Raw genomic sequence first — 14,338 nt, 5'->3', positions numbered from 1 at the left:
TCTTTAGGATGGTAAAGTAATGAAAAAATACTTGGTTCCACAAACTGCTATGAGAAGTGAGGAAATAACAGTCTCTTTAAAAAAGAGGGGCAGATTAGGATAGAGCAGGACTTTAATCAGCCAGCTCTCTCCTCTGCTGTTTTCAAAGTCTCATCCTTTCCCATGAGCAGAGGGAACCTCACTTTCCTTTGCTTTTTCAGACCTTCTCCAGAATTTGCGTTTTCTGGACCTAGAAACTTCAGCTCCTCTTATTCATATAAGACGCCATATCCTTGCTTCTTTCTACTCATGCACCACTAACATGAATGCTATACCAAAAGTTCAGCTTCATTCCCATTTCTCTTCAGTACCATCTTTGCTGCTGACCATTCATGCCGACCCAAATAAAACCACCTGTTCCCAAGGGAGAATCCCCATGTATCTCTCACCAGTCTGTTGCTTGCTTTGTCTCTTCAGTCCACAGTGCTATGAAATGTAAAGCAAAGCACAATATTCTGTGTAAACTACACACACAAACACTCCAGAAATAAGTGGATCTAGGTTAGAAATTCAACTGAGCAGTTCCTTTGGGCCTTTTCTAGCTGTTGCCCAGTTGCTTTGCCTGACAGCGCAGGAAGCAGGGCTTTTGGGAGCTACAGACACAGATTTTGAGTTAGGTTCACCCATGCTGACTGCAGTCACCACAGTGAGCTACACTACACTAGACCTTCAAACCTACCCTCATTCTCCTTTCCTCGTTGTCCCTTCCTGCTTTACCCTGACAAACAGAGTCCCCCTGTCCTTCGTCTTGCTCCCAGACTCTGGAAGGAGGGGGGGAAATAAATAAGTTTACAAGCCAATGGCTAGCTCCATCCTCCAGACAAATGTCTAGAGGAATGAAGGCCTTGGTTTGACATGTCCATGTTTGTTGTTTTTTAGTCTTTCCATTTTCATTGGAGTGATGATGGGAATTGGACTGCAGCATCTCTGGTGGCCTTACTAGCATTCAGCAAGTCTCATTTAGGGACCTCTACCCCACACAACTCAGTGCTGGTATGGTCTGTGCACAACTGTATCTGGTATCTGATGTATCTGTTCCTGTGGGAACAGACTTCAACGTTGCAATGAGCTATTTCCAGGCTAACATGCTGGAAACCATGCTGGCTAGCACGGGCTACCTCTCTCAATAGCACAAGTACAGAAAGCCAGCACAAATACCTGCTAGGCATTAAACATCTCCAGCTGCCTCCAGGGGACTGTGGGAACGTGGTGAAAAGTGGTCAAGTTACTCTGGTATAAAGTTGTATATGGCCATGTGTGAATCCAGCCACTTAAAGCACCTCTGGAGTTTTACTTTGGAAGTTTACTTTTTTCTTTAGTGCTGGAAATGGATAAAGTTGGTCACTGCATCTTAGCTGATGGGTAAGAGTGTTCCAGCTTTGACAAGAGGCTATGTCCATTGCTGGTGGTTAGCTGTTCCTTAAATTGACACTAAATTTGGAGTCGTAACAAGTCTGTTACAGTGAGTCTTTGCAAGAATTTAAAGTGCAGGGAATGAGCCACCAAGTAAAAACAAAAAACCTGAGGTGTTACTGTCTTTCATGTGAAAACCTGACGTTCTGTTTTTTTCTCATGACTCTCTTTTTATAGATGATGATCATCCTTGGTGTAGTATGCGCAGTCATTCTCATTATAATTATAAGTGAGTAATGCATTTTCTCTTTCATTTATGATCTCAGTAGCTCTATGACTTACAAAGTGCTGATATATTAAAGAACAAAACAAAACATCGGTATAAAATATTTAAACTGATTAATCTGTGAAATTCCCCTTCTAGTGTCATGCTGTTATAGTGAGAATTACTGCAAACTCTCTGGACACTTATGTAGGTAGAATTTGTTGACATTTAATGTATTTTACATTGGCATGTTACATAACTTTCTCTAGGATTAGAGACTCTCCCTTTTCATGTTTATATAAATTTTTATGCAGTCTCAGGTATCTTCCTTTCATAACAAAGAGTGCCCCGTCCTGGTGTCTTCTAGTGTATATTCAGTAATGCTTGAATTGCCTCATGCCTGTAAAAAGAGGGTGAAGGTCCACAAGCAAAGGGCATCTGATGGATTTTTTTAAAAGCATTTAGATGCCTAGTTCCCACCAAATCAGCTGGAATTTGAGATGTTGGTGCTTTTGAAAATCACTTTGCATCTTAGATACCAAAATATTGTTAAAAGATGGCCCAAAGTCTTACTGATTTCTTGTCTTGAAAGATCATCTCATTCATACGTTTGTTATAGGAAAGATAGCATATAAATGAATAATAGCAGTCGTGCTGGTTAGGAGCCAGGGATCTTGTAATGACAGGAACTGAACATTTCATTTATGTAACCTCCGTGTTAGCAACAGCCGTTATGTGACATAACTGTAATATGTCATTAATTCCTAAAAGGGAGATTTCTTGAGTTAGACAATCCAGCTAGTAGCCCAGAAGAGATCCACCTGGAGGCTAGACTGTGGATGGAAATTAATTCCCATCTCTCAAATTACATGCCTTGTATTCAGCATGTTTCCATTTTCCTCTGTTGCTTCTGTAAAGAAGGCTTACAGAATCACCTGTAAATAGGACTAAATGGATTGAGATACATGTGGCAGTTTCTAAGTCTTATGAGTGCTGGCAGCAGAGCAACCCAGAATAATTCTAGGGTTTCGTAACACTGATATGGCAAGAACTGGAATTGGCTAGATATTAATTAACTATATTAACAGGGTACTCAAGGCAACTGGCTGCAAGGGAAAGAAAGACAGGCCTTTGTTCTGCAGTCTAGTGCAGCAACCTGGGAAGACATATGTGCAGCCATTGAACTAATTGCTGTGTATATAGGCATCACTGAGCATTTGTGTATCTTAACAATAAAGTAAAAAGCAGACAAGATAGCTCAAAATTTCTCCTTTGAAGTTAAGGCTGAAATGATATATAAGTTATAATGTTGTTTCCCTTCTGGTTTTAAATGTTGGATGCCTGTCCTGTTAAGTTTAGAAACAGATACAGCACGTTTGACATGGCTTAGGTTGGCTTTAGGGTATTTAATCACAAACTTGAGTATCACATCATCAAACCCATGTCTTGGTTCACTGTAGTGAGATCTAGTGCAATTTTAGTGAGTATTTAACTTCTAAATTGTTTTTCCAGTCTATTTGATCCTTCTCTAATAGTGCCTAAAGGTTGCAGCTTCAGAAAGGACCCTGTGTATTGAACTCAATGATGTCTTTATTTATAGTAGCTCTCAAGTATATGTTTAAGTCCTGTTGATATCAAGTGTACAAGTGCTGTCACAGACAAGGCCTGCATGGCTTCTCCAGTCACTGATTTGAATGGAAACCAGATCATACCCTCCATTCAGGGCTGACCGTAGATGCAGATAAATTGTGTAGTTCCTCACAGCAAGAAGCTACCACAGGTGATGAAATGGACCAAGCCAGGGTTGCTACCATCCTGGTAGTGGGGCCCTGGAAAAATAGGCTGGCTCCCTGCTGAAGCAAGAGTTACAGCACGTGTGACTGCAGGTGTTGCTGGAGCTGGTGATGGTGGCTAACATCACCATCAGTCCTTGCCCTTTCTATCTTTCGAGCCACAGTCTCCCTGCTTTCCACTCCAGTTCGCCCTCCAAACGCACGAGGAACATCCCCATTCCAGCTAGGAAGGCACATTGTATGCAAGACATGTCATGCTCTTTCAGCAAAGATGTGCTAAAGGTGTTTGCCATTCTCTGACATCACACATTTCTGTGAGATAAAGCATAATACTAACTCTGTAATAACTGTTGGTTTATGTCTTTTTTTTTTTTTTTTTTCCTTCTGCTTCCTTTCCCAGTTTATTTCTCCACTTGAAAAAGCAAGGAAGGAAGACTTGGCACAACTTTGTTCATATCAATCAACGATATCAGTGTTCCTTTGTTGAACTCCGCTTTTTAATTCCCAGTGTCTTGGGATTTTTGCTTGTAATAACCCATAAGCATTCGGTGTGGTGTGTTTTGGAATTCTGTTGTTTCCACAAGAAACTGTACCAGCTAAATACTGCCAAGTAGTTCCATACACTGTCTTATCACTGTGTCTTAAAATGTGTATGCACTGACCTTCAGAAACTGTAGCATATGAAAAGCATCCTAAACATTTCCGAATCAGAGAATGCAGCTATGGGAAAGCTCCTGCTTAAAGGGACACTGTCAGGTGGATTGGACCCAAACCTAAGGTTACATCAAAACTTAGGGCCAAAATTCTCAAGATGAGCACCTAAATAGTGGCAAGACCTACTATCAGATGCAGCTTTTTGAGGTAGTGAGTATCTGCTACTCTCATTGAAGAGAGTGGTACCTACAAGTATTCATGTAAGACATCTTATTTCAACTTAGCCAACCAACCCAAGTCTAAAAACATTCCCTGCAGAAAATAAATAGGACCAGATCATCATCTTTTATGGATTTAAATGTTTCCTTATGGGGTGTTCTGTACAACCAGGATGGCCTCCATATGAAAGCCAGAAAGAAGACTGTATGACAACCAAAAAAACATGAGCTATCGTAATCTTGAAAAAGCCAAGTGAAATGCAAAAATGGTAATACAAGTGTCATAAATTACCAAGATAGAGACTCTTGCTAAAAGCTCAAGGCACTGTTTGTCAGTCTTTGTGGGACTCTCTTGAGTGCCAATCCCCAATATTTATGGCCCTAATTTAAAGCACATGATCAAGTTCGGTGATGTCTGTGGCTTCCCAGCACAGTTGTAGGAAGACATCTCTGCACCATTTTGCAAAAATAGTCCCCACTGTGAGGACCATTCAAAAATCAGGAAGAAGGAGGTATGGATAAATAGAGGGAAGAGTGGAGAGCAGCCAAGAAAAGGAAGGGCGCCTAGCAAAGCTTTCCTGGGGGAGAGGAACGCAGAGAAACACTGTTCCAAATTGGTGGTGTTAATAGGCTTTCTGAAAATTTAATTTAATCTGTGTGTGTATAGTTCATAAACTATAGTGTTGTCTGTACAGTGCTCAGCAGAGATTTTTCATACTCAATGAGTTTAACATTTGATGTAATTAATAGAAATGATATATTGCAGTTTGAGAGAAAGTTCTTGTATGCTGTTGCTGTAGGGTTTCTCCCAAATGTTGAATTCCTTGTTTTTTGTTTTTTTAAACACTGAATAGTTTAATCATAGTTAACCAAACTAAAAATGAATTATTAAATTTTGAGCCAGGAAATTCTGAAAGGGTCTTTTTAGGATAACTCCTTCAGAATTTCTAAGAAGAATTCGTAGAATAAAAAAAATAAATTGTTTGGGTTGTTCCTCCCCTCCCTGCAATTTAATTAGGGCATAGAAATGGTGATAATAGTAGTGTAAATATTCCCACTTTGTAGCATCTCTCTTGACATGGTCTTAGATTAAAAAAACAGAGACTGACACCAGTTCATTGCAATAGATGTATATACAAATTGTGCTCAGGTAGAATTTTTCAGAGAGAATAAGTGGTGATCAGTTGAATGGTTCCAGTTGCATTTTTTCTCCTATGTATTTATTACTTCATATTCACATGTACTGTTTCATATCATTAAGCAGTAAGAGACACAGTCTTAATGAAACTTAACTTTCAAAGTTACTAATGTGCTACTGAGCTCCCTGGTATTCCCTGTTCACTTCAGTCCTTCTAGCTGAGTGAGTACATAAACAATTCTAAAATCCTCACGGCCCAGACAGAAAGCTCTGCTGTCATGAAGGGCCTGATTCCAGGAGGTGCCACAGCTGAATGCTATGTATAATTGAGCCTTCACTGGAAAAGGAATAAGCTGTCTAACTTCAAGACCCTTTTTAAACTACTAAGATATTTGTCTAGCTGCTATGAAATAATTATCTCCTAAATGTGAGACCCTGCCACCCATACCCACGTTGAGCATGGCTTGATCCTCACAGGGCTTCTCTACAGGAGTGCTGAAAGGACTCATGAGTTGAAGACAGCTTTCACTGGAGGTGGTACAATCAGTAAGGTTATATGCTGATACAGATCCTTAATGTAGATGGTGCCTTCTGCTGTGAGAGTCTGATCTGACTACTTAGCTGACAGCTGCAAATACACATCAAAGCGTTTGCATCCTTTAGCTACAAAGATGAAAAGTTTTTAAATGAAACTGCTGTAAGGATGCAAAGCTTACGTCCTCCTAGCTAAAGTATCTCAAGCAAGTTAATAAAGTGGGAGCTTCAGGGGAGAGTGAACTGCTGGTTGTGGAATGTGTGTACTCATTCTCCCTCAAAACAGTAACTAATGGGGATGACTGCTAAATGTTGGTGAGAATTTGCAAGGAAGAGTTTATTCAAGAAACCTAGCCTCCAGTGGGTTGTAAAATGTTTGTGGAGAGACAATTTCCTCCTGTGCACTAATGAAATATGCTAAATTAATGTGTTTAACTCTTTTAAGTTGTTTGCATTTAGCGTGCTCATGAATGCTCAACGTTTGCTAGTTGTGCTGTGCTGGTTGGTTGTAATCAGTCAGATAAGCCATGGAACATTTCTAATTCAGCCCAGGAAGCATGAACAAGTATGTCCTTCCCTGATGCACAGACCCACAGTCGAACTGCTCCTGCAGAGGGTTAATTCTTCTGCAAGGAGAATATGGTAACGTAGGACTGTTCAGGGTCATAGATTACGCAACACCATCACCTCTGCGTAGACTGGTACAGAGGATGATCTATACAAACACAGTTGGAGACCTTATTTGTGTTGAAGCCAGGATTGATTGCTTTCCACTCACTGCCTCTACATTTAAAATGTCCATGCAGTTACAACTGCCTACTTGTAATACTAAATTTCCCATGAAAAGGTTGATTCATTCTTGTTTAGTCAGCACTGATGAGCATTGCAATTACTGGGTAGAATTTCAGCTGCTACTCTTCCTCACTAACTCCTGCCTAGGCTTTTACCTTGGGCTGGAAAGAAGGCACAAAAGGATTTACTTTTACTCCCTCCCCAGCAAACCCTCAGGGGTCTGCAAGGCTGATTGCTTTTTGACTGACATCTTGGGGACTGTGCTGAAGACATCTCTGGCTGGAAGCAAGGATTTTGATAGCTTTAGCCAGAGTTAGACATTGTTTGAGACTTGCATATTCTGTCCTTACAAGAAGTGCTTACTCTTCCTCTGTGCTACAGCTGTACAGCTAGACTGCCTGCATGATACGCCATTCAGGAACAGCATAGCTGAAATGGGATGGTTAGGAGATGGTCTGTGCTTGTACCTCAGGCAGTGTTTGGCTTGCCAGTGAGTGCACATCAGCTTCTGAGGTTGAAGAAGTGTTATTTGCATCCACTATGCACAGGCTAGTAAGGTTCTGCTTGGGCATTACATCTTTTTCCTTCTATGGAAATTCTGGAAAAATATGTAGAAATTCTATATTCTACATCTTTTTCCTAATCTATTTCCTGCTTGTAATAGCATAAATGTGGCTTTAAACCTAAAAAAGTTGTTACACAGAGCTTGCAGGACCAAGTAGTGTGGAAGCCCAAATGGGGCACTTGACCTGATTTTCACTTGACAACATTATGTAACAGCACAGTCAATCCAACATAGTCCAACATAATCCAATATTATTAGAAGGAGGAGGGGAGAATCTGATAAAGATTCTGAATGTAACCTAGGGTCTGTAAGACAAGAAGTGACTTAGAAATTTATTCAGTTTGATTTTTAAAGCTGCACCTTTAATTCTATTGGAACCTGCATGAGGTTAGCCTCGGGGACAGGTCAGGCAAGTAAAATACTTGGCGTTTTTCCTTTTAAATACTGATCTGCAGTAAGTGACTTAAACACAATGATGGAGGAACAGGACAGTATTATCTGTGCAAGGAATGAATTACAACAGCCAAAATCTGCTATGTTTTTGTCTGGGTAGCAAGACCTTTTGCAGTTCTCCTGTTTGTGTCTCATTTCTGTCACTGGTCCTCTGACAGGGCTTCACATTACTTTAACTTGATGAACAGCTGAACTATTTCTTGCCTGAATAAAATGCATTTTGAGCTTTTAAAAGCAAGTTCATCACTTAACATCTGTGTTAGAGCATACCTGTAAAATGGTGATGTCTGCTTCTCAGAAGTGCATCTACCATGGGAGCCTCAAACTTCAGGAACTTTTAGAATCTCAGATGTTACTCAACTCTTTTTTCATGCTTTTACATAGTGAGTTTTTCTCTATTCCATGGGAAGGTATCCACGCAGTGGGAGTATGTATCGTCTGTTATTTTTTTATGACAGCGCATTGATCACACATGTTGGTGCTAGACCTTTGCAAAGAAACTAGAGAGCACTTGAGTGTGATCCAGGATTTAGATCTCAACCCTGCTTCTCCTGCCCTTTAAGTGGGGATGAGTGCTAAACCAGTAGCCATATAAGGCACTGGGCTCGCTCCCAAGGTACCCAGCGAGTATTGGAGAAAGGCCTCGAAGAGACCAAAGAGTCTTTGGTCTGGATTCGTGTCCTGACCTGAACTTTAGACCCGTGACAGATCGTAACCTTTGGGCCCCCTGTGTAGTCAGAAGAGTGAGATGCTCTTCCAGCCAGTTCTTCATCTGACCTGATGTAAGTCCCTGTTGGTAGACAAGATACATTTGAGCATGTGTTTCTTCATGCAAGAGAAAGCACAAGCACCCTCAAATTACCTTCTTTAAAAGCAAAACCAAAAAGGCTAAAGAATGTAGTTTGAAAAAAAATTAATAGTATCTAGAGAAACGATTGCCTGAAGATTTCTCAGATAGTGACATTATTTTCAGGATGGATACTAGATTGGGATGTATGGAACAATCAAACAAGAACCTTACATCAATTATTCATCTTCATCTGGTCTCCTTCAGAAACAGCTATTCCACTTCAAGAAAGGATTTTGTTTCCCTCTTTAGCTGATTACCCTTCCTTATTTCATTAATATGTTTCCATTGATGTGCTCAGTAGCTTTTTTCTCCATTGAGAACCAAAAGACTGTCTGCCTTTAAACACATGCATAAAAAGAGATCTGAGCCACCCAAGGAGTTTACCTTTCTTCCTGATGCACTGACATTTAAAAGCTACATCTTACAATAAAGCAGAAAAACTGTGGCAGTCTGGTTGCATGCAGTTTTGGTGGAGTAAACACTTGATTATTCAACAATGAGTCATTTCTGCAGTAACCTCATTCTGTCATGACTGTATCACATCTGCTAACTCTCCAAAGCAAAAATCATAACCTGTACTGGTTTAAACATGAATACAGCATCGTGGTTCATACGTAACACTCTATTCAACCAAAGAAGCCATGTGCTATAAGTTTAAAAGGGCAAAGTACTTGTTTTCAAAGAGAAAATATCATAGACAACAACAAAGGTAATTATGAAAAAAGCTTCTCCATCCTTTAGCTCTTCTCACAGTGTCTGACTTCTCCATTATTCTTCAAGTCTCTCTTCGTTCTCTTAGAAAGCCTTTGTGGTTTTGGAGTGTAGTGTATTTGGAACATAGCATATTGGGGCTGGAGTTGTTCTGCTGCCCTCTGACTCCCTGCCTTCTCCTATATTGTTATTGTTGACCTCAATCAGAGCTGAGGCAGGCCTGAGTGGAGCAGAACCTCTGCCCCATAATGCCCTGCTGAACTCAAACCAGACTCCATTGATGGGATGAGAACACTGGATGCAGAATATAGCTCCTGGATCTTAATTTGGTTCAGAGTGATGTGAAACTAAAGAAGGCTCCTGACTGCTAGACAATAGCATTTTTGCTACACTACTTTAATTTTAATTTTAATTAAATGTGTTTAACATTTCCTCTAACAGTGATTTCATCAGTTTCAATGGAGAAGAGAGGAAACAGCAAATAATGTGATAAAGGCAAGATAGTAAATTGGGAAATAGTTTAAGTGAAATACAGCCAACTTTCAGCAAATTCCTTTTTATAGGTGGCTATACCTAAGAGCACCTTTTGTATGTTAAAACTAAGCAGTGCTAGTCTATTGAAGTGCATATAGACTATTACTTAAAATGAACTATGATAAATGGTAGTTGAATTTACTTTCACTTTTTTCTTGAAAACACAGGAGATATATGCAGAAAAGACGATCTAGTATTTTTTGCAGAGAGCATTATTTGGAGTATACCATCCGAAGACATTCTGCTGTTGTTCGCTGCAGAAGTGGTCAAGGATTTCAGTCAAATAAGGGCCAGAGTGCTTGGTGCAGTTAAGATACATACTGAATGCCCACTTTCTTGTACAGCACTTTGGTCTGCCAGTAAGGAAGTCTTTTTGACACAGCATGATGATTTTTCTTACCCTTGTTCCACTCTACCATCTATGCTTGTCCATCAAAAAATGGTCTGAGGAGAGGATGGAAAATCACGTTGCTGAATCCATTACATTCCTGTCATGTGTATGTGAACACGTGGTGGTGGTCTGAGCTTTTGTAATGAAAACAGTTTAAAAGAATTAAGAGGTCTCAATATTCTAATCTATTCTTTGAAATTAGTTTCTCCCCCTGATAAGCTGCAGGTTTGTTTAAAGTACGAGTAAATAATGGCAGCTGCTGTTGTTTTCTTTGTAAGATCAATGTTTGAGATAGTGCATATAATGGAGCCACAAATTCACAGATGCACAATGTACGATTGTTTTCAGAAGTTCAGCTATTACTAGTTATAGTATTGACCCAAAAGGTTGCAACAATTTCTCCATTAGTCACGGTAGTGTTGACTGGACCTGAAAATTCAGTGATCAGTGTGGCTGCTGTGCTGCTAGCAAGCTATTCTAAATAATGCAAGTTCAGCTTTTCATGAAACTTCAAGGGAAAAAAGATTCTGAATAAAAGTAGCAATGTATAGTAAAGGCCATGGGTATACAGTTTAACAATTAATTATTTAAGATTGTCTACTATTTAAGTAATTAGCAGCTATAGAAGTAGCCAAATAATTAGCTTCCAAAGCCTACTTATTGATGAAAGAATATTTTTTTTCTCATTAGAAATGCTAAATTCAATCTACATTGCATTTCCTTTTTCCCCAGATTGGAAATAAAATAAAATGCTCATGTAGCTAAGACACTCTTGCAGGTCTGCACAATAAAGTGTTTACTGATAGCCCACTACTTGTCATGAAAAATATCATTACTTTGTCTTGTAAATGGAAAGTCCTCCCTCCTCTGACCACATACGTGGTAAAATATTAGTCACATTATGTATATCAGCACCACTGAAAGATTATAAATTAGTACCTCCTACTCAAGAGCGGGGCTTAAAAACATCCTTTGTCTGTTGCAAAAATACATTTTGAGGGGGAAACACCAACTGTTGTAGAGGTTAAATTTTTATTTGACAACTCCTATTCTTTTTTCCTCCCCCTTTCCGAAAGAAGTGCTTATATACGTAGGCAAGCATTTGCCATTTGGGTGATACGTTCTCTTTCCAAGTATGAAAGAGATGAAACATAGCCAGTATCTACTGTGAGCAACCTTCAGTTTGTTTTGCAGCATAAAAAGTTCTTCTAGTGGTAATGTATGAACTCTTATTATAAACTTGGTTTAGTCATTGCAGGAAATGAGTTTGTAGCCAGCTAATTAGTATTTTCCTTAATGACTTATGCTTGAGTCTTAACACAGAAAAGCAGCCTCTGGAGGTGCTATCTAATCAGTTCAGCACTGTAGACTTAAAATGGACAGATGGTTGAGTATTTCACACTCTCTGGCCCAGAGTGAAGAATAAAGCATGTCCTGTTCTGGAACAACTTCAACATGTGCTTAAGCATATAGAGAATTTCCATTCTCTGTTTAAGACAACAAACCCACCTCATTTGTCCTTACTAAATCCAGGCCTGATATAGAATCTGTGCCATGTTCTAATTCAGGGGAGGAGAAGCCTTTCCTTTGAATGACAGAAAAATTAGGTTGGAAAGGACTCCTGGGGTTTATCTAGTCCAATCTCCTGCTCAAAGCAGGGCCACCTTTGAGGTTGGATCAGATTGCACAGGGTTTGTCTTAGTGAGTTTTGAAAATCTCCAAGGCTGGTGATTCTACAGCAAATTCTGCCACTGGATATACCCTCTGCCCTACCAAGGTTGATAAAAGTGGAGTATGTACCTTCATAACTCTATGTGGTTTATGGTTTTGCCTTTTTTTTTTTTTTTCACATTGATTTGATTAGAGTCAAATTCAAATCTAGTGGGAGTAAGTGCAACCCCCATTTTTCAAAGAGCTTCCACTGACATCAAGAACTTTTCTTTCTTCCTCATTTACATGGGACTAAGCCAGATCTGATCATGCTGAGGATATGAGTGCATTCTCTCCCCTCTGCATAATGTGAAGCCTGCTCCTCTGAAGCTGAGGACAGGCATAGGATCAGATCCAGGACATCTGGTAAAGTCTAGTTCTGTACTGTCTGAGGTCCATCTCAAAACCTTGGTTGGCTACTAAGTTACTAGACTGGCATGAAAGAAAGAAGGATTTACTGTGATTACTATTTCTCCTCACAAGTCACTTGAGCAATCCCACCCCTCTTCCAAATGCAAAACAAAACCCTTTCTTCTACCTCTTCTCTTCTAATTCTTCACTCTTTACTTCCTCTAATAGGAATAACCAGAAATACGGTTTCAGTTGCCCTTTTAAAAACTAAACTCCAGACCACATATTTAATTGCATCCTTTGAAAGGCCACACAGTAGTGCTAAGCTATGTAGTAATGCACTCAAAGGATCTGAAAGTCTGTGCTGAGAACAGCATCTCTCACCTCATAGACTCAGCTGTGCTGAGCAAGAAATTGTGATTTGTGGCTCTACAGAAAACATTCAATTTGCATCTTATTAAAGCTACCTGGGGAGGAAAAATAATGTTGTGGAGACCAGGAAATTTCTTCAAGTGCTTTATCTGGAGGTCAGTGGAATTCATTTATAAATGATGAATGCATGCATTTTGATGCTAAAATTGTGCTGACTTACAAAGTTTGATATTACTGTACTTTTCTGTGCACAGTGAGGTTTTTTTGAAGTGGTAAACATATTTTCCAGGAATATCGTAGACATTTGTAACATGTATGTTTGTGCCAATAAATCTTGTTTTAAGAAGTTGCTTTTTTGTATCATTTCTGTTCCAAATACACACAGTTTAAGAACAGTTAAGCAGCTTCAGCTTTCATTCTCTCCCTGTGTTAAGTGCTAAAGACTTCTGGAAATTAAGATTTTCTAATTCATACTGAGTTTTTATATATTAAGTCTAACAGAAAAGAAAAAACCATTTCTGTTGTATAAACAATAATGAACTCTCTACAAATAGGGGGAGGGAAGACAGCAGTACAGCCATTAAAGGATTGTGAAGAGGAGCAGATGGGAGAATGCCTTTAGTGCATTTGACCTTATTCTATATTTTCCTAATAGTAACACATTTTCCTTTTCACAGGGCACAGTTAACTCAGGGATCTCATTGCCACAAGATACTGCTAGTTCACAAACTTGGTGTACTTTGGACACATTTTCTGAGTGAAGAAAGAAGGATTCTCTGTGAGAGAGATACAGACTCCCGTGCAGGGTCATCTGCTGCCTTAACTTGAAACAGCTGATGCTGACCACTAGTGCGATGGCTTAATGGGGCATGGTAGCTGTTGCCATCATTATTCCTAATGAGTAATTAACAAGAGTTGGAAGCTCCTTTTGTCCCTCTCCTAGTGACTACACCTACATTTTAAAATCTGCACCTCTGTGCATACGGGGTGTTATTCAACAGCTCTTCTAATTTTGTTGCAAATCAACTCAGCACATATAAAGGACACAGTATTGTCTCTTCCCCAGCCAAACACACCAAAACCAGGTAATGTCAAGACGCCTTCTTGTATGACAGTGCTTTATTAGTAAACTGTAGATTTTTCCTTGGTAACTCAGCACATCTGGCAATAAATTGGGGTCGCTTTGAATCCATAAGGAAGAGCTTGGAAAAAAGCAATTGCTGTTTTCATACAGCACATATTTTATGTTTTTGTGAAACAGCAAATAAGGACTGAGAGGTTGATTGGTGCATATGAATGTGATACTGAAGAACACAAGAAACTGGTCAAAGCCAAGGTGAGGCTTATTAACAATTAAGAGAGCACAATGGGCTACCATTCCGTTAGCACTCTTATAGTCAGGTTGCATAGTTAGCTTGGTTTTATTGAAACAAAATGTCCCAATGTCTGACTTTTGAACTTACAAAAAATTATAGCAAATGATAAAACCAAGTGAAAATGAAATTGTATGTAATGGAGAAATGAGGTGGATATGGTAGAATCAGTAAGATTATATGAAAAAATCTAATGTATTTCTGCATGCTGTTCAGGTAGCAAGCAGATTTGCATAATTCAT

General features: G+C 39.4%; 1 protein-coding gene across 1 annotated transcript in view; it reads left to right on the top strand.

The window, feature by feature from the left end:
* Window positions 1–13,072, top strand: part of VAMP2 (vesicle associated membrane protein 2) — a 54,782-nt gene extending 41,710 nt beyond the window's left edge. The window contains exons 4-5 of the mRNA XM_074911764.1: window positions 1,630–1,681; window positions 3,851–13,072. Of these exons, the coding sequence (XP_074767865.1) occupies window positions 1,630–1,681; window positions 3,851–3,867 (69 nt within the window). The 3' untranslated portion in view covers window positions 3,868–13,072. The remainder of the gene's footprint in view (window positions 1–1,629; window positions 1,682–3,850) is intronic.
* The last annotated feature ends 1,266 nt before the right edge of the window (window positions 13,073–14,338 follow it).

The sequence above is a fragment of the Athene noctua genome, chromosome 8 (genome assembly GCF_965140245.1).
Source record: "Athene noctua chromosome 8, bAthNoc1.hap1.1, whole genome shotgun sequence".
In the NCBI taxonomy this organism is placed as follows: Eukaryota; Metazoa; Chordata; class Aves; order Strigiformes; family Strigidae; genus Athene; species Athene noctua.
The sequence above is the reverse complement of the archived record's forward strand: the minus strand, read 5'-3'. Positions and strand labels throughout refer to the sequence as shown.